At 41.7% G+C, this 26,166-nt stretch overlaps 2 protein-coding genes across 3 annotated transcripts in view; one reads left to right on the top strand and one right to left on the bottom strand.

Moving 5' to 3' along the window:
- LOC111861543 overlaps positions 1–26,166 on the bottom strand; it is a 63,373-nt gene that overhangs the window by 31,435 nt on the left and 5,772 nt on the right. The window lies entirely within an intron of this gene.
- LOC111861544 lies at positions 10,642–24,919 on the top strand. Its single transcript, XM_023846203.2, has 4 exons — positions 10,642–10,756; positions 18,112–18,277; positions 22,722–23,043; positions 23,722–24,919. The coding sequence occupies exons 1-4, from the start codon at positions 10,741–10,743 to the stop codon at positions 24,088–24,090; spliced, it is 873 nt and encodes a 290-aa protein (XP_023701971.1). The 5' UTR covers positions 10,642–10,740; the 3' UTR covers positions 24,091–24,919.

The following is a 26,166-nucleotide window of genomic DNA, read 5'->3' as shown; positions in this document are numbered from 1 at the left end:
TGTCAAGCAGTAATAAATATCTGGTCGTGAGCCCCAAATGGGGCTCGACACCAAGACTTACTGGCTGACTGACTGACTGTCAGTCGCAACGTGACTTTGACTTTGACTTAGTTCAGTGAGAGGAACTGTTGGGAGCTATTCCGTTTTGAGGCGGGGTCAAACACCTCCACCGTATCCCTGCGAGTCCTAGGAGGCGACGGAAGTGGAATCCAGTGCCTGGGAGTATAACCGGGCCACCCTGATCCTGGGGGATACAGGGATACAAATTCGGGGACCTGGCCCACCAGGTTTGTGGAAGTCTCAAATCTGAGACAGTAAAATTTGGTCATGAGCCTCGCGGGACTCGAACCTCAGAATGATTGGACTGGCGAGGACCAGCAGCAATTGTAAACGACAGACCCATCCTCTCGTCAGAGAGGATGTTATATAAGGACTGTAACAGGAAGTGTTCAGTTGAAATAAAAGACTGGTCGTGGATCTCAAGGGGCTTGGCACCAAGACGAACTGATTGGCGGTAAACTGCCAGTCGTAAAGTAAATCTGACTCTGACTGACTTTGACTTATTTCAGTTGGTAGGGGGCCGCCATTCAGAGAGGATTTGATCCCGAAAGCAAAGTAATATCCCTTGTTTGAAGTCGTTAGCAGGCAACTACTAGTGAAGACACTGGAGACTGGAAAAAAATTAGCGTGTGATTCATAAAGTGTAGACTTCTTCGACGGCGCTGCTACGAGTTGTGAGTTAAACTCCGCCTATAGTCACTACATACTACGCGACAATATTGCCGAATAAATGCATGATAGTGATTATTTAGTTAAAACTTGTAATAAATGCCATTTAATTTCTTGGCACCTTAACTCAATAAGCTGCCAAGGTTGTGTTGAACTTGCCATAGTTCGTGCACACCCCTGCTCCGAATACTGGCACAGTGTATGCAAACTGCAATTATTCAGTAAGGTCTTCATGAGACGTGCCAATTCGGATTCAGAGGTCCGATGTACGGATAAGAAGAATCCGACATCGTGTTCTTGTTAAAGTGTGACGAATTTTTGTCTTATTTCCTTTGGAGTCAAAGTCAACGTATTAATATTCGGTAAATGTATAAAGTTGTCTCTGTGCTAAACTTATTAAGCACTACGTCATTAAGGCGTATGGGGCGTGGATGTGGAGATCCATATTTTCTTGACCTCGGCACTAGCTGTAGGTGAGTGGTCAGCTTTACGGCCCGGTCGCTTTACCCCCGGGGAAAGAGTCCCCGGTTCCCATTGGATATGAGGCTGCGTGGGCCTCAGAGCTGGTCTGGACAACGTGGGGAAGAGAAAATTCTTGACAGTACCTGGACTGGAACTCCGACCCCTCGGTTGTCCAGCCAGTAGCCAGTCGCTATACCAACTACTCTCCCCTGCTCCTTCAATATTCGATAGTAATCTCTAAATACTAACTTCCTATGTAAGCCTTTCGAGAATAAGATTACGTGTAAACAGCCAGTAAAGCTACTGTTATGTAACACAATCCAAAGATTCAGTCACGCCTATTAAGAAATTTCAGAACTTGACACGATTCTTTAATCCTCATATCGTATCTAAGATGCAGATTAATGTTACCCTCTCGTCTCCCTTTGTCTGCTCTAAGTGGAGCGTTGCCAAGAGGTTTCCCCATCAGCATATTGCAGTCTCCTAACTGAAGGAAACCAGGTGACTTATACAAGCTTCGTGTTAAGTAACCGGCTGCGTTGTCTCCACTTACACTGAAATATTTTAGTGAGTACCTTGTTTTTAGACACTTGGGGTTTGTATTCTTTTCTAAAGTAGATGAGTAAAGCTATCCAAGGAGAGGAATAGCAAAATAAATTAGCATTGAATACTCCTAACCACAAGAGTATATGCTTTGCGCATAATTCATATTTACAATTGATTTCGACTGCAGTGCCTTGGAAAGAAATCGATTGCTGTTCAGCTGACCGCTGTTGCCTGCTGAATATCGAACAATGAATTCAAACTGACCGATAAAGTCGGTTTCAACGAAATCTACATTTTGCCTTTTGGCCCTTAGTGCGCATACCATTATTTTCCTGAAATTACCAACAATACATCTTCATTTGCAGAGAAGGTATCTATAAATAATTAAATTTATTCCTAATTATTAGAACTATTCTCCAGAAAAACGCCATTTTGTTTCTTGGGAGCAGAATGACTCGTATTCTGCGAGCTAGGCTGTTCATATTCACCAGAAGGAATAAACTATTAAATTAAGTTAATGTGACTATGGTGAACATATTCATGCAATCATAACTAATTATAGTAATTCCGGTTATTCAGATCATATATTAGCCACGGGACATACATATGGTACAATACTGTGATGTCATAAGGATATGAAGGAAGGGCAGATATTTAAATTACTTACTTTCTCATGGAGCTGAGCCCTTCTGGAGGAGCTGCCAATTCTGCAGCTACTCAAGAACTTCCCAGCAAGATACATTACAAAAAAAAATATCACAATTAAAAAATTAGTGGGAAAAACTTGCACAGGTACAATACACACATCGAAGCACATGATCCTATATTCCAAAGGTTACATGACTCAGCTTCATGAGGAAAAGTTGTTCTTGAAGAGAGTCACAGATACTGAAGAAATTTCTTGTCTTGTTTCATTTCCCTTTTCGGAGAGCTGAAATAGCCGTATTCTTACTGTGAAGTATCGTTAAGGCCTCGCCAGTGTCTCAAATGAGGAAACAAAACACTGGAAATTGTGTGCGACTTTGTATGCAGTATATTCGTAGCTATATTCAAAGCCTGGAAATAAAATATCTGTAATCTCTGTCACCATACAGTAAATCGGTACTGCGAGTCTGCACGCTCTCCATCTTCCTTTGTTAAAACACAAGTACAATGCGACCTCCAGCAGCAAATATCTTTGAAGTAAATCCCCTCAAATGCCGGATCAGAAGTGAAACCACAAATTTGAAGATCGAGAAAGCAATAATATATTTCCTTGTCAGGACTGCCATAAGGTGCCAGAGGAAGGCAGTAAAGGAGAGAGAATCAGCAGTAGAATGTTCAGTGGGAAAACAGAAAAAACCTAAGACGTATCAGTAACTTCGTCCTCCACGAATATCAGATGCACTGGATTGAACCCGGTTCTCAGCCATCAGAACGGTTTGAGCTATGGCTTGACGTCCAATTGCACACGGTTCGAAGCGAGAAAGGAGACTCGGTAATGTGATGCCCGTGAATGAATTACGGGACAGATATACAGACAGACAGGCAAGATTCTGAAGAAGAAACCGTGTTCGTTCGGAGCCCTGACGTTATACAACGTAAATCTTCCATAGCCGGGAGGTTGATTTCGCAATTGTACGGTATCAACTTCGCCGTAACGTCCAAACGCTCACGGTGGTCACATCAACATTCAAGCTGCCATTTCCTTTCGTGGAATCTTAAAACTCAACGATGAATTTCTAAGAAATTGAAACATGTCGGCCTCACCAGGACTTCCGCCGACCCTGATGGTCTTTATTTATCCCAGCATTGACTAGGGATCACCCGTAATCACATTCATGAGAGTGACCTCCAGAGTAAATAATAGAGTAGTTGGCCCGGAAGTACGTAAAATGTAATTGACATGCTTCACACGTCACAGAACAGGGATCAGTGTTGTGTAGTACAAGACACTAATGATATATTGTTTCCTGCAACCAAAGCGGATGGCACCCTGCCCGTGGTTTAGTAACATTCTGAAATCGAACAGACCTGCCCGAGAAGCTTCAGCGGGAAGGACAAAGATTGAGAGCAGAGAGCAGGATGTTGGTGAAGATATCTGGCTCTACGGTAGAGATGATAATATTAGAAGGGAAGCACTAGTACAACTCTATCTTCATACAATGTGTACTTTTCGACAATTAGTGTTATTGTGATGATATGTGACGTGCAGGACATGGGATAAATGGATATGCCTCGAAAATTTTGATCAGAATACTTCAAGCGAAATAGTGTACAGGAGACGTAGATGTAAAGAAATATTAAAAGGGATTATGAAAATATACCGTGAAGTTTTGGGATGAACTGAACTGACTTTTGTGAAAAACATCAAATGAATTTTCTAGTTCTCGTGCTCAAAATTCTGCAACCTGTGTCTCATATGCAAATCCAGAGTTGGCTATTTAGCCACATTTCGCTGTACATTGAAAAAGCCATGTTCAGGAATTATATGAGTCCCAGATGGAAATCATAAAGTCTGTTTCCCTATTACACAAACGTTTGCTTATACAATATTTGTTCGGTGAATGTCTTCTTCATGTAATTCAATTATATAATTCAGCAATGGTATATTGAGCAAGTTGGTTCCAGCATTTGGACTTATATTCGGGAAGATGCCGGTTTGAATCACGGTAAGAACACCGGCTGTTCTAATTGTACTATTTCCTCTACAGCTTCAGTGCATCCAGGCAAATACCAGGAGAGTACAATAAATTAAACCACTTTCTCTTCCTTCTCCGCCCTTACCAATTCATTGACCACGATTATTTAGTGATTCGATATTGTGAGAGCGACAGTAAATAAACTACAAGAACTGGCACGTACAGTACTTGTGTTTCTGAACATTATCCATGGTCCTGCTTTTATGTGAAACACATAACGTTTCGGAGACCGGATTCTGTCTCCGTCTTCAGGTGGGCCCAATCGATAGATCTAGTCCCTGTCTCCTGACACGTGCACCGAAACAAGATACGACAAAAGCAGAACTATGGATAATGTCCAAAAACACAATAATTGTATTAATATACCTTCGTCACAAACTTTTAGGTCTTAAATGGCATGTGGCTTTATCCGTAGGCTATCGTGCAGAACCCGTTCATAGATGGGCGAATGATCAAACCCTCGTCGAGTCTATTATTCTCAGCTTGAAAAATGTTCTATATTATTATTATTATTATTATTCCTTTGAAGAAGTTACGAGTTAATTAGGAATTTTTTCCCCGCCGAATTTATTGGTCACAACCCCAAGGACTCAGTACTTCGTCATGTTCTTTATTTCTTGATTTAAAAATATTTCTTTGTACACATGGGGCACGCGGTAGCGTCGTTGGTTAAGGCACTATGCAACAAGCTGGAAGGTCGCGGGTTCGGGGTTCGATGAGGTGGATTTTCTTAATGAACCTAATCCTTACAGCCGCAATATGGTCCTAGGGTCGACTCAGCCTGTAAGAGAAATGAGTACTAGGAATATTCCTGTGGGTAGAGATCGGCCGGCGCGTAAGGCTGATAAACTTACCGCAATCTGTTAGCTGATTGTCTAAAGAAAATTTGGGAGCTTCTGCACAGTCTCTAGTAGTCTATTAATTCCATGTACTTCAAATTTTATGGGGGCACGCGGTAGGGTAGTTGGTTGAGTGGCTATGCTAAAAGGCGGAAGGTCGCGGTTTCAAGTCCCGATGAGGTCATTCGATCTTTTTCAACTGATCCAATCCTTCCAGCCGCACTAGGCCCTGGGGTTCACTCAGCCTCTAACAGAAATAAGTGCCAGGAATTAATTAAATAATTCTTCTTGGGAGTCAAGCGCGGCCGGCGCGTAAGGCTGACAACCTTACCGCCATCTTTGAGCCGATTGTCTAGATAATGTGGGACTCTCAATGTCTCACAACCCTATGGGCCTTCACGGCCTGGTACAGGGATACCTTTACTTACTTTTTACTTTACTTCAATTTTTCTAGGTATTAGGCCAACCACAATGTTTCGCATCTTCCTCCGTATTTATAATCCACATTAATAAAAAGTTTAGTCGGTCGAGTCACTATGCTACAAGACATTCGAAAGATAATTTAATAAGTATGAACCGGAAGTTACAGGATCTAACTCTTGAAGCAGAAGAATAAGAATATATTATTGCCAAACACCATGCATTTGGTTCTTCCCAAGTTGCACACCCATATAAGCAGCGTGTAAAATTATGGATTGCATCTTATAATTCTTAGATTTTTCACGTAGGTTATGAAAGTACAGGAAAGCTAACTTAATTATGCACATATTGATGATTGGTAAGTTGATATAGCTACAAGATTACTTATTGAACGACCGAACAATCCGGTTCAATTCCTGACAGAAACAAGAGAGATTTGCCTCTGCAAAAATATTCAGATTGGCTCCGTGGGCCACCCAGCCTCCTATATAATGAGTGCCGAAGACTGTTTTCGGGGGATAAAGTGGTCGGGTTGTGAAGCAGACCACTTTGCTCCACCTATTGCCGGGGTAAAGGATGGTGGATCTATGCCTCCACTTCTCCAGACTTCTCCATATCGTACTGCGTGATTAATCACAGGTTGCATCTTCACAAAATGGGTCAAAATTTGAAAAGAAGAAAGATATGTGGATTTTAAATGTGTTACAAAATACAATCCGAAATGTGCAGGAAAACTGCGAGGGATCGGTAGACATACTTGTAGTCTGTCCTTGAAGGAGTTATTGCATTCCGTTTCTGTTGCACGAGCTAAAGAGAAAGAACACGGTAACCTTAATCTCCTCGCCAAGCGACATGGAAATCCCGCGTGTAGTTACCATTATTATCAGTTTCACTGTTGCACTAAGGCTGTATTCGAAAACTGTGCGTCCATGCTCTGCTTCCACTGCTTGGGCACGAAAGAGGGGATTCCCCAGAGAGAGCTGGTCTCTTGCTTAATCTGTACACTGCGCATGTGCTCACTCGACCTGCACAGGAATCTCACGAGGAATGCAGCTGCGAAACGACTGAATACGACAGGGTCAACTGTGGAGAGAATTGCGCAGTCTACGGATTATCCCAATGTATCGCACACTCAACTAGCTACCTAATTAATCAGTGGACTTAATATCTAACTAAGTAGCCCAGTAAGGCCGCGCCATAGCTCAAGCGGTTAGTCGCTGACTTCCCACCGCGGCGGCCCGAGTTCGATCCCGGGTCTGGTCAAGTTGGATTTGTGGTGGACAAAGTGGCGCTGGGGCATGTTTTCTCTGAGTGCTTCGGTTTCCCCTGCCAATCTTCATTCCGCCAAATTCTCCACCATCATAATCACCCGGGGCAGGTACAATAAGCCAATCAGTATCCGACGTGCCGAGTGGACCCAGCTGGACTCCACCCCCCACTAGCGAATTTCAATTTTAATTTAAGTAGCCCAGTAACTAAAAATAATATGTAACAGTCGATTTTGGTTAAATTTGGTTTTCGAGGCTGGCACAAAAGTTAAAATTCTACATATTGCAACAGAGCATATCATTTTACTTGAAGTGCTATATGACTGAATGTTTTGGAGCAGTATTCGAACTTCTTATTTTACGCAGCTTAATCATTTGGAAGGCCGTAAGCTTGACCACCACCAAGTTTAAGCCTCTTAAATTGATCACCATAATAATACCTTCTGTTGTACTTTCGGAACCTTTTAATAAATTCGTGTTGTCCTATAGAATTTACCACGAAAACATTGCCGGATTTCGTTGAATAAAATGCAGATGGGAAAGATACAAGGAGAAAGGCCTGGAAAGCTGCAATCCGTACAAGAATACAAACAGTTTCGCTAGGCATTCTTTGCAACTGTGCCTTCTGAATACCGCTAGATGTTAGCCGCAGATTCCATGAACCCGACAGCAAAATCAAGTAGGCTTGCACATTAAATATAATGTTTCCACTGCTCCCTTCGTATAAATCGAGATATTTTAATGTTTATAACATATAATATTCGCATCTTCGCCATATTACTAATTGTTGACGTAGAAGCGGTACTTATTACAAAGTGTTAAAGCATGTGTATAGTCTATCTCCACACCAAACTCCACAACTTTAATTCCAATAGTTCATAGCTAACGCTGTCAGAAAGAAAGATAAATACGAGTATATTGTTACATGTATGAGTGATTATAGATGTTGTTTGAATTGGTAATTGGATTTATTGTACACTTTTTTCCCCCCCTTGGCACTACAGCCCCAGTGGGCCTAGGCCNTGTAACCGCTCACTTCCTTTGTGCCCTTTTCGTTGTGCGCCACTCTCTCACCTATCACTGCTTTGGGTTCTTTTTGGTAGTCGGTAGAGTTGAGTTCCTATCCCAGGGTCTTATAAGGGTCTGGCTAGGACAGGGCAGGAAGAACCTTTCTACTTCAATTNCTTCCGAGCGAGCGAAGACAGTGCATGCCTTAGACCGCTCGGCTACCGTGACCGGCTTATTGTACACTTACACACCGTAAATACAAGTAGTTATGGCTTTTTCGCTAATTCATACACTCTACAATTCACCAGAGCACGCACCAAATCTTCTTAGTCTCCTGTGTCTTCACCGGTTGTCTCCCGGTAAAGGCCTCAACGCCGACACCTTCCTCAGCTTCCGTTTCACGTCCTTATTTGTCGGCGACTGTCTCACAAATAAACTAAACTCTAGACTTATCCTGCTTATAACACATCGGCACGGACAGCACAGAAAAGAAAAAACTCTCCCAACAGCTTTTCAATTGTTGCATCACGTAGCTATCCCACGGACCGTTTAGAGAACAGCGCCTCCCAGTTACTCCATTGTTGCTTGTTACGAATCTGTTGCTGAGAGTATCTATCATCGGCTGTTGTTTAAAGAACCACTACCTAGCAACGGCTGTTGTATAGCTGCTAATTTTGCAGTAGTTACCTAGCAGTGGTTCTACATACCACAATGTTGTCACGTGTATGCTTGTAACTATAGACAGGATTTGGACTGGTAATAGTATTTATCGAACACTTAAGCACACAACTCGTAACAAGTAACTATAGAACTATCACTAATTCCTACTCAGCAGTTCACTACAGCGCGTATTAATTCTTCCTATTCCGCTGTGTTTTCACTAGTTTCTGCCTGGTAACGGCTTCCAAGATCATTCTAATATCTGGACAGTAGTTAACCACTGCCTTCGACTTTCTCATTTTCCGACGACTTAAAAGGAAATAAAAATAATAAACTTACCGAATCCCTACAAAGACCCTACATTTGCCCCATATTTATGCTGCTGGTTTAGGATGAGCAAAATATTCGATAAATGTATTTTAAAAATAGTCCAAATATACATTGAAGTAAGAGATCAGCTTATTTCACGTAATTTTGTTCCGTGCACGTCACAGTAATATATGATGCTTACGGATCACGTGACTTGAGAACCCCCCCCTGTGTGTCTGCGGCTGCCGTATTCTTGAATAAGGGAAAGCCAAATCATGGCACCCTTTGGTGCTAGGTAATTTATCTAAACTACGGGTTTCAACTAGTAAAATCAGGATTGCTAGCTCTTTTCTTTCTGAGAAAAAAATTCAAGATTTCGGTTTAAGGCGAAATGTCTATGGCATGGGGTGCCACAAAGTTCCGCCCCCGCTTCGTACACCGTGAAAGTATATGAACTGTGTATAAACGACGGCCCCCTCAAACAATACTCATCTGGGTGTCTTCGCTAAAGACACTTGTAGATATGTGAAAGTCCAGAAAGAAAGTTATGTGCTCAGCAAGCTGAAGCGCCGCCTCCTTTCTGTGAAGACATGCCGCTGATTGGACTCAGGCTACCGATCTGTCTCAGAGACTCCTTAGGCCCGTAATGAATTACGGGTATGTCTGTCCTACCTGGGAATTTGTTGCCGGATGCTTGTTGAAATTTCAGTACCTGCGAAACAAGTTTCTTCCTTGGTCATCCTCCATGGCGCACGCAGAAGCGATTTGCATAAGGCTTTCAAAGTACCGCGTGTTTATGATTGTATTACGAAGTTATGCAGGCAGGAAGCGGAAGTCGAACACATTAATGAAAATGGTAAAAGGTAAAGTTCTTCCTGTGCTTCACTAATTAAGCACTACGCCATGAAGGCGTATGGGGGAGTCGATGTCTAGATCCATATTTTCTTGACCTCGGCACTAGTTTGAGGTGAGTTGTCAGCTTCACGCCCCCATAGTTATTGTTGTACATTTGTTTATTTAAAGCAACATCCAGTGTATGTTACAGTTACATCGTTGACAACATGAGTAAACTAACAAAGACGTCATCTTTCGGTCCTGCGTACGAACGACAACACTGTTATAGCAGTTGTTTTAATTGTTATTTCCTGGACGACGCTGTGAGTCAGACAGACGCTTAACGTCGAATGGTTGGATGATGATGGAACGAAGAGGATGTAGGAAGAATCGGTTTGTGGCCTAATTTAAGATAGTATTTTGGCATTCGGCTGTAAGAGCTGAGAAAATTCACGAAAACCTCAAAATATTCGGTGCCCCTGTCGAGATTCGAACCGGGTACATCCAAAATACAAAGTTACGTTACTGCTTGAGACAGCTTGTTCGGTGATGAAATATATTATAACATATTCATATGCCGATCGCAGTGAACGCTTAGGGTCCCCCCTAGGGACCCGTAGGGTACCATTAAACACAGTTAAAGGATCACTGTCAGTTTTAAGTGCGTCATTAAACCAAAGAATGAGTAACCGAACATGAGCTGCAGCAGGTGATATTGGGGTCATGGTTGTCAGTGCGAAACAACTGAACTGACCAATGAGGTGGCAGCTTGTCAGTAATCCTACATAGATACACAAGATTACGTGATACGTCTGACCCCACCTCAGCCCCATCCGCCGACCAAACCGTCTCGAGAGCATTACAACGCATAAAAACAGAACCACTTTCCCCCTTAATGGAAGTACGTTACACGCGTGAGGAGGCAGAAGACAGCGCTGTGCTGTACAGTGGTTAAAATTAAAACAAGTGTTATTAGTTGTCAAGATGGCGGATAAGGATGGTGAGGTTTGGTTGTCAATACTGTAATAATATATTTTTATTGTTAAATTATTCCTTATAAACTTACTGTTTACCTTTGTGATAGAATTACTAAACTTAACTCTTTGCGATTCTTTCTGTTTTCTGCACTAATTACGTCGAACTGCCCCCTGAGTACCCGTTTAAGAAATTAAGAAGTCACATACGACCCTTCACTGATGTATGGTCGCCGTTCGACTCCGACCGACAGACACTGAGAGTGAATGATGCCGGAGGGAGGGTAAAGCCATGATCTTGTGTTCTATACTAAACGCTTTCTAGCGTACATACTGACTGTCCTCTAGCCAACACTGTAACTTAAATACAGGGCTGCAAATTGCCTTTCGCTGCACAAAATCTAATCGTTTCATCGCCTTCAGTAATTTCATAGTTCCAACTTCAAAGTAATTGATTTATATCTGCAGTAGCTGACTCTATGGGCCAGAGTCCATCTTGAGACTTTTAACACTCGTTCTAGCTGCAAAGGAAATGTCTTCTACTTGTAAGGAACCTGAAGGTTCACCGCCCGAGCCAGTTGAATTTAATCAAGGTTCTCGGACCCAGGAAGGCGGGATAACTAAGTCATTATACTGGTTAGACTGCGGTCTGAACAACCAATGAATTGGGGTTTGATTCTTGCTAGGGTAGATAGTATCTTTCCTCCACAGTGCCCAGACCGCCTCTGGAACCCATCCGGCCTCCTATCCAATGCACAATAAGAAAGCGTGGAGCCGCAGCTCCATTCCCTCATATGTCTGATAGTGCTTAATTAAGCGCACTGATAACTTTGTCTCTAAGTCATATCATTGCACTTTGTGTAAAATTTGAATATATTTTTTTTTTAATTTGCTTAGTGGGGGTGGAGTCCAATTGGGTCCACTCGGCACGGCAGCCACTGATTGGCCTATTGTAGCCTGCCCCGGGTGATTATGATGATGGAGAATTTGGTGGAATGAAGATTGGCAGGGAAAACCGAAGTACACGGAGAAAACCCGCCCCAGTGCCACTTTGTTCACCACAAGTCCCACTTGACCAGACCCGGGATCGAGCCCGGGCCGCTGCGGTGGGAAGCCAGCGACTAACCCCGTGAGCTATGGCGCGGTCTAGTATTTGGGTAACTATAAAGAGAATGGAAAAAAAAGGAACAAGTTTGGAGTTTTCTATATTTGAATTGATCTGTATTTCAGCATTGCCAGTTTGTCATCCACAGGTCCTTTCGCTGTAATAAGCCTCAAGTCTCTGTTAAAATTTTTGCGAAATGTTGGAATACCAAGAGACGAAAGTGGACAGTTGTATGTCAGTGGGGTGAAGCGCCGTTCCTTCAAATTGTAAAGTGCTGAACAGAAATAAATGAACGTGTAAGCGCAAGGAAAACAACACTGCCGTAACCACAAGGCAACATAAAACTTGGTTCATTGTTGATCTAAAAGGAAGGGGGGAGCTCGCATGAGGACATTTGCCTGTGCATTCACTGTTCGGAGTAGTGTAATTTCGGTTACAATGGAAATTTGTTGCACGTACCATAATATTCATACCGGCAGCAGGACGTATCGTATCTGGTTTACTACTGTACCATCTTTACTTATCTAGTGTCTTCTTTTCATTGTATTGACTGCAACAGAGACTTTCGTCTTTCCGTGATGCTGCCGAAAGGCAGCACGCGTTATGTTTTTGTTCTTGGATCGTCCGATTTCTCGGAATGAGTGCGTAATAACCTAAATAATTCGAACTGGGTCTCATTTTATGAAACTAAATGTACTTCTGCGTCTATCTCAGAGCACGAATCATTAAAAGTTCCAGCAATACTCGTATTATCGCTGCTTCCAGGAATTCCGGATCGATTCTCTTTTACGTCTGTAATTCTTTTTTCTCTCCCGGTACGCAGACTGCAAGACACGACCGCAAAATGTTGCTTGGTTACCTCATCAGTGGGCCACATAGTCATTTCTTCAATATGGCGTTCCAAACATGAGGCCAGTAAGCGTAGTTAAGGAACAATGAAGAAGCATTCGGTATTTCCACTTACAGCTGTACAAAAGCAAGCATGGTAAAGCTGAAGTGACGCAGAAGTAATGAGATTTTCACGGCAGTGATAATTCAGATGGTGGTCTTTTGGTTTCAGAACGTTAGCATCCAACTAAAAGAATACACGGGGCCATAAGCCTGAAGACTTCAATATAAATTTACCGCGTGGACGATTTTGGACTTTGAGAGGACTGTATGGAATTCCCAATAAAGTTTTAAGCCTACAGATCGATAATGGTTTCAGTCTATGTGCAAGTACTCGTTGTACACTTGAGACCGATTAAAGAGATACCAAAAGAATTCATAGTGACGTGATCCGCCTGTTTATTCCTGTAGTTAGACTGCAAAAGTATTCCGTCGGCAGTTTCGTCTGACGATTAGACGTAGGATATTTGATACGAATGAGCGATTTTTTAGTCATCTCCGGGAAGTGCGTAAGTCCATTATAAAAAGCCAATGCTGTCCCTATGCTTAACTAATTAGGTGTATGGGGGAGTGGATATATAGATCCACGTTTTCTTGACCTCGACACTTGTTTGAGGTGAATGGTCAGTTCCACTCCCAGGCCACTTTAGCCCCGTGAAAGAACCCCCGTACAAATTGGATAGGAGGTTGGGTGGACACAAGAGCCGGTCTGGACGACGTGGAGAAAAGAAAATTCTTGACCCTACCAGGATTCGAACTCCGACCCCTCTGTCGTACTGCCTGTAGCCAGTCGCTATACCGACTAAGCTATCCCGGGTTCGTAAAGCCATTGTATATCTAGAAAATATAAATTAAGTATCATCTGTACAGTATATGAAACTCAAATTGAGCTTAACAAATATATGGAGATCGTCTTACTACCTCAGCATATCTACAAATTATATCTAACATTTAAATGTGTTTTCTTTATTTATTCGCTGTAGAATAGTGTGTTTTTGGTGATGTGTTTCCTTCGATTGTGCCGTCTATAGGTAATATATTAAAATCTTAAATTTTTTATTTTCAAACATCAGTATGACTCGCGCGTGAGGCTGCAGAGATATAAACGCGGACACAGTGCAACAGATTGGTACAATCCAACATTGTGTTTCATTTCACTTAACGAAATAGAAACAAAATTTATTGTGCCTATTACACAAATTACTTTTTGAATTTACAGGTTGGTTAAACTGTCGGATATCATTTCTATTAATGCAGATCCTAGGCCATAATAAAGTGTGTAAGGTAGAGGCAAAGTTATCCCTGTAACAGGCATACATGGTTGTGAGAAGTCGAGGCTCATACAATTTCTCTAGACAATCGGCTCACAGATGGCGGCAAGGTTGTAAGCCTTACGCGCCGGCTTACCCTTAACCACCAGAAAGATTCCTGGTACTCGTTTCTGTTAGAGGCTGAGTCGACCCTAGGGCCATACTGCGGCTCGAAGGATTAGGTCAATTAAAAAAAATCTACCTCCCCGGGACTAGAACCGGCGACATTCCAGGTTATAGCATAGTGCCTCAAACAACTACGCTACCACGGAATGTAACAGAATAAATGGATGTTACGACACTCAAATTGTAATGGTATCCAAAATTATGTAAGCTAATTCCAAGACTTGTTGTTTGGAACCAATAAGAAATGTGGATAACAACAGAAAGTAGGAGACATAGCAGCTGAAATGTGTTTCCTGATATCAGTAGCTACAGTTTTCAGACTAAAAGAGGATTGGCGATATTGGGTAGGAATTACAGATAAATGCCAGTACAGAAAGATTTCAGTTTACTGAAATAATTGGTGGACACCTTTCGAAAAAATCGAATAAAATAGTAGGCCTATCTCAAAAGTAGTTTCTAATTTTGGCCTGCGAGGGAGAAGCAACGTTATAATTCTACAAATTGGACTGAAGTAAATTGTGACAGAAGTTCTGACAGATTACGCAATTGCATATTACATAATAATAAACTTAAAATTTATTGTGCAAGCTTTACACACAACTCCCACATGTACCCTTGATATTGTTACGTGAAAGTAGTCCTTGTGATGACTTGCCTTAAGGAGGAAATTCGTGTGGGTCAGAGTAGGTCAGTCATACATGTAAGATCTAAGTAAAATTCTGTGCTCTTTGGACTATTGCAACCTTGACCCAGTTGGCCAGCAAAATCTCGATTTTAGGTGAACATTTCTAAGCTGAGAAATTTTTTACGTTCAGTGCGACGTAGTAGGTATTTCTGTTAACTGTGATGTATGAGTCTTCAGGTTATGAATCATTCTTTTAGAATATATCGTAAAATCCTATTTGCGTTTTATAAGAAGTGGAAGTTATGAATTGATTAAAGCGAAACTTAAATTCGCCCAACAATCTGCAACATTGACCCACAATTAAAAATACATATTGAAATCAAACTGAAGTTTCGATGCAATATGAATAGACAGGCAACGTGTTACAAACTTACATCGAGCGGGCTAGCATAGAGATAACATTAGAGACTCTTTCCGGAAGTGATCGATGTGAATATCGCTTGTACTTTTACGAGTAAAATAGAAGGTGCCCGAAGTGCTGCATTNTCCATCAGTCCGTCCAGTCAAATGATGGGATAGGTCACTACGGCTTCCTTCCAAATATTTTCCAGTTATTGTATATTCTAGGTACTGAGACCGACGCGTTATAACCAGGAATGAAAAATAAGAACTCTTAAATAGGATTTCCTCTGTTCACACTGAGGTCTTCAGATTTAAGATACTTTGAAAATGCTTCGGATAAACATACTGCTTCTTTCGTAATTTTTTTTCACAGCTCAAAAAACTACAGTCTTAATACTCACCTCACAGAAAAGCTCAAAATTTTTAGTATTGGCTTTCAGAATATTCCTATTGTGAATATGAGTGAATATTATGAGTCCAGAGATCTTTTTTCATCTGACAAATAATTTTATAAGCCGGCTAATATAAAATCATTGTAAATGGACGCTGAGTTTATGGGAACAGAACCACACAAATCTTCCATCTGAGGTAACCTGCACATTCCTCTCCTATGCATACACATCTAAGCAATATCAATTCGGCTTTCTTGAAAAATGTAAATAAAGACTTGTTATACTGGAAAGTTTGCATTACATTAAGGGCTGAAAAGAGAGAGGATTATAAGATCTATTGAACAAAATATACATAGAGACTAGTTGAAATTGAAAACACAATAGCAATTGGAAGATTAATAATTTAGTTAAGAAGTTTCCATATTTTAATACTAATATACTCGCAGTGACAAACAATTTTATAAAATAATCTCTACTCAGACTACAGTATGGCAACAACGCTTGTACTTTTACGAGTAAAATAGAAGATGCCCGAAGTGTTGCATTGTTAGAACGCTTGTACACGTACTTTGCTGAGTGAAATACGCGGTGCCTGCACTACTGTGCTGATATAACTCTTGCCCTTCTCTGAGTGAAATACTCCGTGCCTACACTACTGTGCAGGTGTAACACTTCTCCTTTGTTGAGTGAAATACGCGGTGCCTGCACTACTGTGCTGATATAACTCTTGCCCTTCTCTGAGTGAAATACTCCGTGCCTACACTACTGTGCAGGTATAATACTTCTCCTTTGTTGAGTGAAATACGCGGTGCCTGCACTACTGTGCTGATATAACTCTTGCCCTTCTCTGAGTGAAATACTCCGTGCCTACACTACTGTGCAGGTATAATNTTAGAACGCTTGTACACGTACTTTGCTGAGTGAAATACGCGGTGCCAGCAAAACTATGTGGTTATAACTCTTGTCCTTTTCTGAGTGAAATACACTGTGCCTACACTATTGTGCAGGTGTAACACTTGTCCTTTACTGAGTGAAATACGCGGTGCCTGCACTACTGTGCAGATATGACTCTTGTCCTTTGCTGAGTGAAATACTCCGTGCCTACACTACTGTTCAAGTGTAACACTTGTCCTTTGTTGAGTGAAATACGCGGTGCCTACACTACTCTGTGGGGGTAGCCCTTGTACCGTGACGATTGAAACACAGGGCGCCCGCGCTACAGTATGGCCACAGAGATTTTGTTTGAAAAGTCAGATTTGTGCATCAGAAATGAAGTGAAGTTTTTGCGCTGTCTTCCCGGGTGCGAGTTGACCCATTGAAGCATAATGGTTACCACGTGTACTAACTGCTTGAATATTTAAATAATCCCCAACTGCCCACGGAATACATTTACATATTTCATACGATCATCGAGAAATGGAAACTATTTTCCTGAACAACATTAACCGACTGGTCTCCATGGTAGTGTATTTCCTGTGAGGCAGGACCTGAATATATAAGTATTATTCGCAAGAGATTTGTGTTTCAAAGAGCTAGAAGATAAATGATTTATGAGGAAAGTGATAATGTATTTTAATCCAGATATAACAGTGTGTGAATATCGACCACTTCTGTTGAGCGATTATTAATTCTGAGATTTTGGGTCTGAATATACGCCTCCTTTAACAACAATCCTACCGTTCTGCCCTATATAAAGGAGTCAGTCGATACAGCATCGTTACATGATGAAATAATCAGTTAGTCATTAACAAGATAGGGGCTCTACTCTAAGTTGTTATTGGTGTATGGCTGGCTCAGTGGGACCGAGTTACACGTCTGGTTTTCAACTTTTCATGAAAATCCATGCTTTGATAACTACAGTAAATCGGAGTTGTGCCTATGCTGATTAAGTTTCCCGGCTACAGAAACTTATAGTGGAATGGACTTATAGTTCCACTCAATGTTAACCTTGGTACTAACTTAAGATCCCCCCATAGGGTTGCGAGACCTTGAGGGTTCCACATTGTCTAGACAGTCGGCTCAAAGATGGCGGTGAGGTTAAAATCCGCGGTGAGTTTCTTTCTCCAACTGCTTTATCCTCGGAAATATGAGGCTAGGTGCGTTTCAGAGCAAGTCTGAATATGAAGAAAAGAAGAAAAATTTGCTGGGAATCAAATTCTAGTCGTCCCTAGACGCCATAATGACCAAGCTGATTTGAAGGTTCCCCTGCTTTTATTCAAGCACTGGCGTGTGAACGAATGGACGAATAATCCAACGCATTCTTAACCTCTGTCCTATTTTAGTCAGTTTCATAAACTGACCGCTTTACCCAAAGGGAAACCTTATTGCTGGTGACAGACACACACAAGGCCATAAAGATATCAGTTCTAATACCACGTGATAATAATTAGGTTTATAGAAGGGGCCCACAAAATACTTTGATACCAGCGACCCATCAAGCTCGTGTCTTTTAATACTGACAATGCACATTGTCAAGAATGTAAATTCATGCCGAGAATTTAATAAACCATTGTCACAAAATGTTTGTCTGCAGTGGTCAGGGCGCAGTTGTTCTACACTGTGCTGGGTGCCGTGTTGCTGACCTCAGCGCCAAATGCGGAGGGTGAGAACAAATGGGTCTGGTCTGGCAGCGGCCGAAGCGCCTCCGGCGGCAGTGCGTCGCCCTACTTCCCAGGGGAAACAAGCCTCCCACTCTACAGGTAGCTACTTTCTTCGCAGAGACTCGGCGGCTGTGTAGGGTTAAACGAATGGCAAGGACGTGAAAGTAAGCGGACTTGGACTGTTTTAAACCACTTGCCAATAGGGAAGAAGGGAAATTACAGCAGCCGAAATTCAAACCAAAGACCCCAAGCGGTATGTTTTTATTGACATTTCTTTATTTCTAATGATTGCAATTATCCTAATGATTGTTCATTCATAACATCGCTATTCTGACTGGCAGCGGGTATCTCAGTATAACTATAGGATACGGGCTGGATGACCGAGGAATCAGGGTTCAATTGCAGGTAGGGGTAGGAGATACTTCTCTTCTTCATACCATCCAAACCGGTTCAGTGGCCCACTCAACATCCTATCCAATGGATACGGGTGGCCAGCTAGTACCGAAGTTAAGAATACGTGGAAGTACACCTTTACTCCTCCATAGGTCTTTATGGCGAGGTGCTTAATTAATTAGAAGGCAAATTATTATTTTTGTGTTCATTATCTGAAGTACTGTAGACCAGTATACACGTTTCGAGATGTAAGTCTGCTCCCATTTTCATATTATATGCTGTCGTCGTACGACCAGGATATTTTTAGTTCATATTTGTGACACTAGAGGCGATATTTGTATCCGGACCCAGGGGCTATTGAATTTGGGCCAGTTATATTTATCACCAGATAACCAGAGGCGATCTTTTGTATGTGCAATCATTGTATTTCCCACGCGGGGACTATGATATCAGCAGTGAATGAGAACAACTGGTTTCAGTCATCTCTATTTAAATATAAAAGCGTTGTGGCCACGCGCACGATCCCTGACTGCGTAAGCAATGGGTTCATTGTTTCTAATTGAACGTAGGACACGCCTTCTTCCGTTGGCCTGTGAAGGTCGAGGGTTTGCAACGGACTGATTTCCGCTCACCGTGCTTCACTGGCAGCCTCTGTAGTAGTTCGCAAAGGCCTGTGATTAGAAGAGGCCGCGGATCAGAACAGGCTCTACCTAAAAGGGAAAGGAATCCAGTTTAAACATTACATTGAGTAACGTGTGCTTTTGTTTCCCATGTTATGAAGTTATGAACCTGTGAATAAACGGTTCGCGTCCGACTTCGGATCTCTCGACGCAATCTTCATTTCTCCTCTCTGTATGCCACCATTCGAAATAGTTTCCAACGAAGAATATTACTTTAGGCCGTAAACTACAGACGAATGCCGAAGTCTATTAAAATTACGAGGTCTGGCGTTTCGAATCCCTCAAATTCATCACCACGGCTACATATGTTTTCCAGAAACTGAATTTCGTTCGCGTTGAGAGCAATTTGCGTAAGTAATTTCCCCGTTACTTTTTATTAAATCTATTTGATTATATTTCTACCGAATAGAGTTATTCTAGTGTCAATGTATCTATATATGATATGAAGAACCTGAGCCGTCAGTCGATGTAGCGACGGCATTCGGGCTGGACGGCTCGGGTTAGATTCCTGTCAATAAAACAATCTTCTCTCTCCACAGCGTCCAGACCGACTCTGGGACCCACCCAACCTTCTATCGAATGAAAACCGGGGTTTCTTTCCCCGGGGATAAAGCGGTAGGGGTGTGAAGCTGACCAGTTAGCTCCATCTAGTACAGAGGTCACTATACCATAAGTATTCATGCCATACTGCTTAATTAATTGAGCACAGGGACATCTTTACCTGTATACATACAAAATAGGCGCAAAGATATTACGCTCACTGTTTTATACGTGATCTGACAAGAAGGTTCGCGAACTCATTGCGGTAAGAGTGCTGTATACCCCATTGCTGAATATAACTGTGGTCGCCTTCAAAGTACTCCCCTTGGGAAGCCATGCACCGATGCTAGCGCCTAGTCAAACTTGCAAAACAATATTGGAACGGGTTTTGTGGAATGGCCTTCAGAGCTGTCGCCGTATTACTCATGATGTCATCAGTGTCATCAAAATGCCTTCCTTTCAATATTTCCTTTATCTTCTGGAAAAAGAAAGCTATTGGGAGCTAGATCCGGTGAATAGGGAGGGAGTTTCAGCACAGTTATTTGTTTACTAGCTAAAAACTCCCTCACAGACAGTGCTCTAGTTCAAGCTCCGAGATTCTCGTGACGGCACACCAAAACACACTCAGACAGTAAGAGACGGCACTCAGAAAGAGACTGCCGTAGATCAACAACACAACTGTGAAACGCTGATATGCCAACGTCATCAAATATACTGAGGTTTCTGTCCACTACTATCACGGCAAGCACACGGTAACGAGTTTTTAATGTCACACCTCGTATACGATTGACCTTGACTGAGTTAGCTTCGAGACGAAATCGATTATTGTTTGGTGGATCATTGTCGCTGATTTCACTATCGTTCTATAGTCATTTAGAATCCCACGCCAGTGCAGGCACCGCTCTTTTCATGAACATGCTGCCTATGCAGTTCGATTTAGGAAGATGATCTCCGTAAACTACAAAAAAAATTAATTTGATTCCTTTGAAACGTTTCCGAGCAAATTGCCATTTTGCTTCTTGGTTTCCAACTGCAGGGCTCTTTATTTTTGTAGCTAGAATATTCATGCTCACCGAGAAGAGCCCTCTGACGGCTGGTCCGTTAAATACGGAATATGAAATCCGTTTCAAAAGCTGAGGCTGTAGCGAAGGGGCACACAGACGGGATTCCAAAACCACTTTTTCATAACCGGGGGAGAGATGGACACTTATAAAGTCGTCAGAATCTCGAGATCCGTCCTTTCATCATAACAAGAATTTGTTATGTATACTGAGACGCACTCGCGAGTTCGAGTCCCGGTGAGGTGAAATCTTCAATTTACCTAATCCTTCCAGCACCACTATGGCCCTGGGTTCCACTCAGCCTCTAACAGAAATGAGTACCAGAAATCTTCCTTGGGGGATAAAGTGCGGCCAGCGCATAAGGCTGACAACCTCAACCCCATCTTTGAGCCGATTGTCTAGGGAAAATGTGGGAGCCTCGACGTCTCACAACCATATGGGATTTCACGACCTATTACAGGGTTATCTTTACTTTTTTTTTTCTAAGGTAGATGGTAAAATAGGTAAAGCTATCCCTGTAAAAGACCCTGAAGTCCCATAGGGTTGTGAGACATCGAGGATCCCACATTTTCCCTAGACAATTGGCTCAAAGATGGCGGTGAGGTTGTCAGCCTTACCGGTCAGCCGCACTTTACCCCCCCAAGGAAGCTTTCTGGTACTCATTTCTGTTAGAGGCTGAGTCGACCTAAGGGCCACAGTGCTGCTGGAAGGATTAGTTCAATTGAAAAATCCAATAACGTCATCGGGAATCGAACCGGCGACATTCAAGATTGTAGCGTAGTGCCTCAGCTACGCTACCGCGTGTCCCCTTTTCACATGTACTGCGTATTTTAAAAACATGCAAACCCGTCCGGATCTCGAGGCCGTTAACTTTTGCACATTAAAAATTTTTTCTATGATACCTTATGTACAAATAGTTACGTGACTGTTAGATGAAAATCAGGACATTACGCAGCTCCGTGTCTCCATAACAAGTATAGTATAATGAGAGAGAATATGGTCATTTTCTAGGCAATGGCTAGGCAAACACTTTCTAATAACCGGAATAATATCACAAACGGAAGTAATTTTTGCTAGGCAACGGCTAGGTAAACGTTTGTTTCCGCGGCAGCGAATGTTAACAAAGGCATTCCCATGACAACACAAAAGAAGAGAAGAACTGCTCGACGTGGCGACTTCTATCCCGCCTTGTGACAGTTTAAAAAGGCAGTGCCTTCTTGAATTCGAGTAGTAGAGATCAGTCCGAGACTAGTGAGAGACTAAAGAGAGATTCTTCATGCAGAATTGTCATACAGACGTCGTTCAGAAGGAGCTCAATGTTGTAATAGACTATAATTGCAAAGAAGTGCCAATAAACCCAATCATCAAATCCAGAACCCATTATTATAAGTCAAGCAAAGTCCTTAGGAGTGACAATAAGAAAGAGACGCCTTACGATTTACTTTCTCTTCGTGTTTTTCGTGGGTGATGGCGTTAAACGTCGATCTCACATTCTTAACCACAGCAGACAGCAGTGGGTAAACTTCACTCCTCGGTGTCTGCCCCCAAGGGATGAGCTTTGTGTAGAAAGCTGTGTACCACTGTCATTTTGAATGAGAAGGCGTAGAGAAAAATCTATGCTGCTATAGAGAATCGAACCTCGGTTCTTCAGTTCATAAGCAGTCACAATACTGACTGAGATATCTCATTTCATATACACTCTTCGTACATAAAATATTTATATTTCACGAAAATATTGAGAATGTTTCCGTGTACTACCACAAGACGATTGTACGTCGAAATCCAAAATTGCTGTCATGTAATACCAAAAAAGTAAAAGTGATATAACCTGAAACTTTATACAAGTTCGTTTAATTTACGATATTCCAGGCCGCCAGCACCGGTGTTCGAAACCACCGACTTTATGAACTCTCCGCCGTTCTTACAGCCTTCGCGTCCTGTGTCTAGACCCCCTTACAACAACCGTCCGATCAACGTGCCTCGACCTGACGGTCCTGGGCCTCAGGTTTCACGGCCTGGAAATTCTGGAGTATTAACCAATCCAGACGTTTCACGGCCCGGAGGTCCTGGAATATTAACTGGTCCGGTCCCATCGTGGGAACAACGACCTGGTGACAAGTTCGTCTACAAGGACTACGAGCATTGCAAGTGCGCATATTCGTTCAACTGCGCATCTCCAGGAATAAAGTTCGTAAGTGTCATTGTCCCGACAAAAACGTTCGCACCTAGGGTATATTAAGCAGGCCTAGGCGTAAGAGAATTTTCTCTTCTCTAAATCATCCAGACCGGCTTTGGGGTCTACCCAACCTCCTGTCCGGTGGATACCGGGAGCTTTTCCCTGGGGGGATAAAGCGGCAGGGGTATGAAGCTGACAACTCACCTCCAGCTGGTGGCGAGGTCAAGAAAATGGGGATCTATACATCTACTCCCCCATACGCCTTCATGGCTTATTGCTTAATTCGTTGAGTACAGGGACAACTTCACATTTTACTCTATAAACAGCCAAGGGGTGGGTCAGAAATGGGGCTCCAATAAAAATGGAGGGTGTGATACGAGGTAGTTGCACTCCTCAAGATGTGGTGGTAGTTGAGTATGGGGCAGTAGTGGCTGATGATAGCAGGAAAATCTGGGGAGAAACCAACTTCACTGTTACTTCGTCCACCGCATAGTAGTGTTATTGTTGTTGTTGTTAATTGCATTGCACACAATAATGGCCATTCTGCTTATCAAGAGAAACCTTACTGTTTGTAGCTCATGGTCTATTTGCGACAACATGAAAGCCAATCACCTGTTTAGTAAATTAGTAGATCTTGCATTACTTGAATGTTTTATCTTATTCCTTAAAAACTGAAACATTACCAATCTTCAGGGGCACTGTGACTCTGGGAAGCAGTACTGTTGCTACAATCCCAAGCCCGGTCCAAACTTGGCGCCATCTGCAGTCAACAGAGGACCAGGATTCATCGATTCTCCTGCGAAACCTACTTATGATCGCCCTATCCTAATTGGTCCTGGTGGTCCAACAGGAATTGTCAGTGAAGGAAGTCGTCCCTTCAAGCCTCCTGGAGGGCTTTATAGACCTTTGGCAGGAGAGGAACTTGATGAAGATTTTAGGATGAATAGAAGACCTTATCAAAGATATGGTACCATCAATGATGAACACTTCCCACGACCACCATATGATCCTTATGCCCGAAGTGCTAACATTGAGATGAAGAAGAATGGCAAGAAACTGTAACGGGTCTCTGTTCATATGTTTCATGTGAAATATAGTAATTATATTCATATATATCATTTAGTTTTCCGGAATCTCAGAAGTTATAATTTCATATTATAAATAATGCATTAAACCTTTCTTCCATTGATATCAAAGATGCTTTAAGAGTTCATTTTTAAGATAATTTGTCCATAAAAGGGTGGAGTATGAATTTACTTTATTAACGTGTATAAAACAGTAGCCAAACTTATCTTAAATATTAGAGTTTTACTGCTAACACTTCAGTCACTGCATTCTTAATCATCAATAATTTCAGTTTACTACTTATTCAATAATTATTCAAAATATCCCCTTGTGTATTATTTTATAACTCATTTATAGTTCACATACCTCGTATATTTAATGTGTTATTTACGTTGTGATATCGTATTATTGTGTTTAGTTTGTGTGTGATCTCTGCACAATGTACATAAAATGAACGCTTACCATGAAGGTAATTTCCATCAGTTTGCCACCATACTGAAATAAAGCAATTTTATCCCAGTGTTTGACGAAACTTTATGCTACGAAGACATGTGAGGGGACACAGCTCTAATTTTACGTATTCCTAACCCCGGAGGTGAATGATGAATGGGGTTCGACATTAACAGTTATACAGAAAATTTTATTTTAATCCATATTAATCAAATACAAAGAGTGCTTCATGTGCAGTACAAATCAGATTTCATTAGTAGTTCTCTTAAACAAGACTCGTCGTACTAATATTTCAGTGAATGATATTCATAAAGAAATGATTTCTGTTTACTGTGGGAAGTGTTTGTCGCGTAAAGCGGTTCACAGCTGGGTCGAGAAATTCTCTCAAGGACTTTCGAAAGTCGCAGATGAAGGCCGACTAGGTGCGGAAGTGGCTGAGACAACATTCAAAATACTTCAATGTTGCAGGTTTCGACACACTGGTAAAGGAATTGTACAAGTGTATCAGTGATGGTCGAGGATATATCGAGATATTTATGTTTTGAACATGTTCGAATATAAAATATTTTACGTTTTATGTTCATTTGTGACCTATTTACTGACCCTCTCGTAAATGAATAGACAGGCAATTCCACTGAAGTTTAAAACGTACTAAACGAGATATTATGAAATTACGAGAGTTTGCTTTGTTGGTAACATTGATGAAAATTGATGCAATTATGGTATAAATAGAAATCGCTTTGAAGTATTTATACAATAAGTAGCGGAGAATTTTGTAGAAGTCATTAACAATTCTGATGAATGCTGTTAATTTATTTGCAACAAAATCTGCTGAAACTTCTACTTGAATATTTGTGGAATAAACCAAATTAAACTCGATTCCGTTTGTTCATTTTAAGTGATACATTTCCTGTTTTCAACAAATTTAAATTTCCTTTAGTACTTTCCAACTAATATTATTAGCGCGACCCAATCGAGCCTGTAGTATGCATGGGAGAGATGAGAATTTCGTATGAAATTATAGTTGCAGAGCTGAAGACGAGAGACAACTCTGGGAATCTTTGTATGGATGGGAAGATACAGACTGGTGATAAAGTGCATGAGGATGTGGACTGCGTCCATGTGACTCTGGATAGGGCCCAGCTCTTCTGAACACATTAGCAAACTTCAACTTATATAGGGAGGATTGAAAGGAAACGTTCAGATGGACACATGTATGCATAGTTACTGGCATAATGACGTAACACTAATTGGTGATCAACAGCATTCTATATAATATTGTTTATTTTTGTTATGTCAGTTACTTTTAAAATGATCAGGCTTCAACATAACTACGCATTAAGCCGATTGTACTCATGCATTCATTAAAGGAAATATAATTTAAGCTCATAGACAGATTCCACTTTAAATTTTGCTTTTCTTCTAAAATTAATTCCAATTAAAATTTGTATCTTACTAGGAATCCGGTTATCTAACTAGTGCCTAACAGTACAGAGCGCTCACGCCTCAGGAGCAATTCATCCTTCTTTATGTGATTCTGTTGGGAGCCAGGATACCGCACTCGGCATAGCGACTGGATAAGGGCTGGACGACGGAGGGGCCGGAGTTCGAGTCCCGGTATGG

Source organism: Cryptotermes secundus, unplaced genomic scaffold, assembly GCF_002891405.2.
Source record: "Cryptotermes secundus unplaced genomic scaffold, Csec_1.0 scaffold48, whole genome shotgun sequence".
NCBI classification, from domain to species: domain Eukaryota; kingdom Metazoa; phylum Arthropoda; class Insecta; order Blattodea; family Kalotermitidae; genus Cryptotermes; species Cryptotermes secundus.
The sequence above is the reverse complement of the archived record's forward strand: the minus strand, read 5'-3'. Positions and strand labels throughout refer to the sequence as shown.

What these genes read in the sequence shown, in the direction of transcription:
- LOC111861544 (XM_023846203.2), top strand. An exon ending in ACAAGCCTCCCACTCTACAG is followed by an intron (nt 18,278 to 22,721) that starts GTAGCTACTTTC and finishes ACGATATTCCAG; the next exon opens with GCCGCCAGCACCGGTGTTCG. An exon ending in CATCTCCAGGAATAAAGTTC is followed by an intron (nt 23,044 to 23,721) that starts GTAAGTGTCATT and finishes ACCAATCTTCAG; the next exon opens with GGGCACTGTGACTCTGGGAA.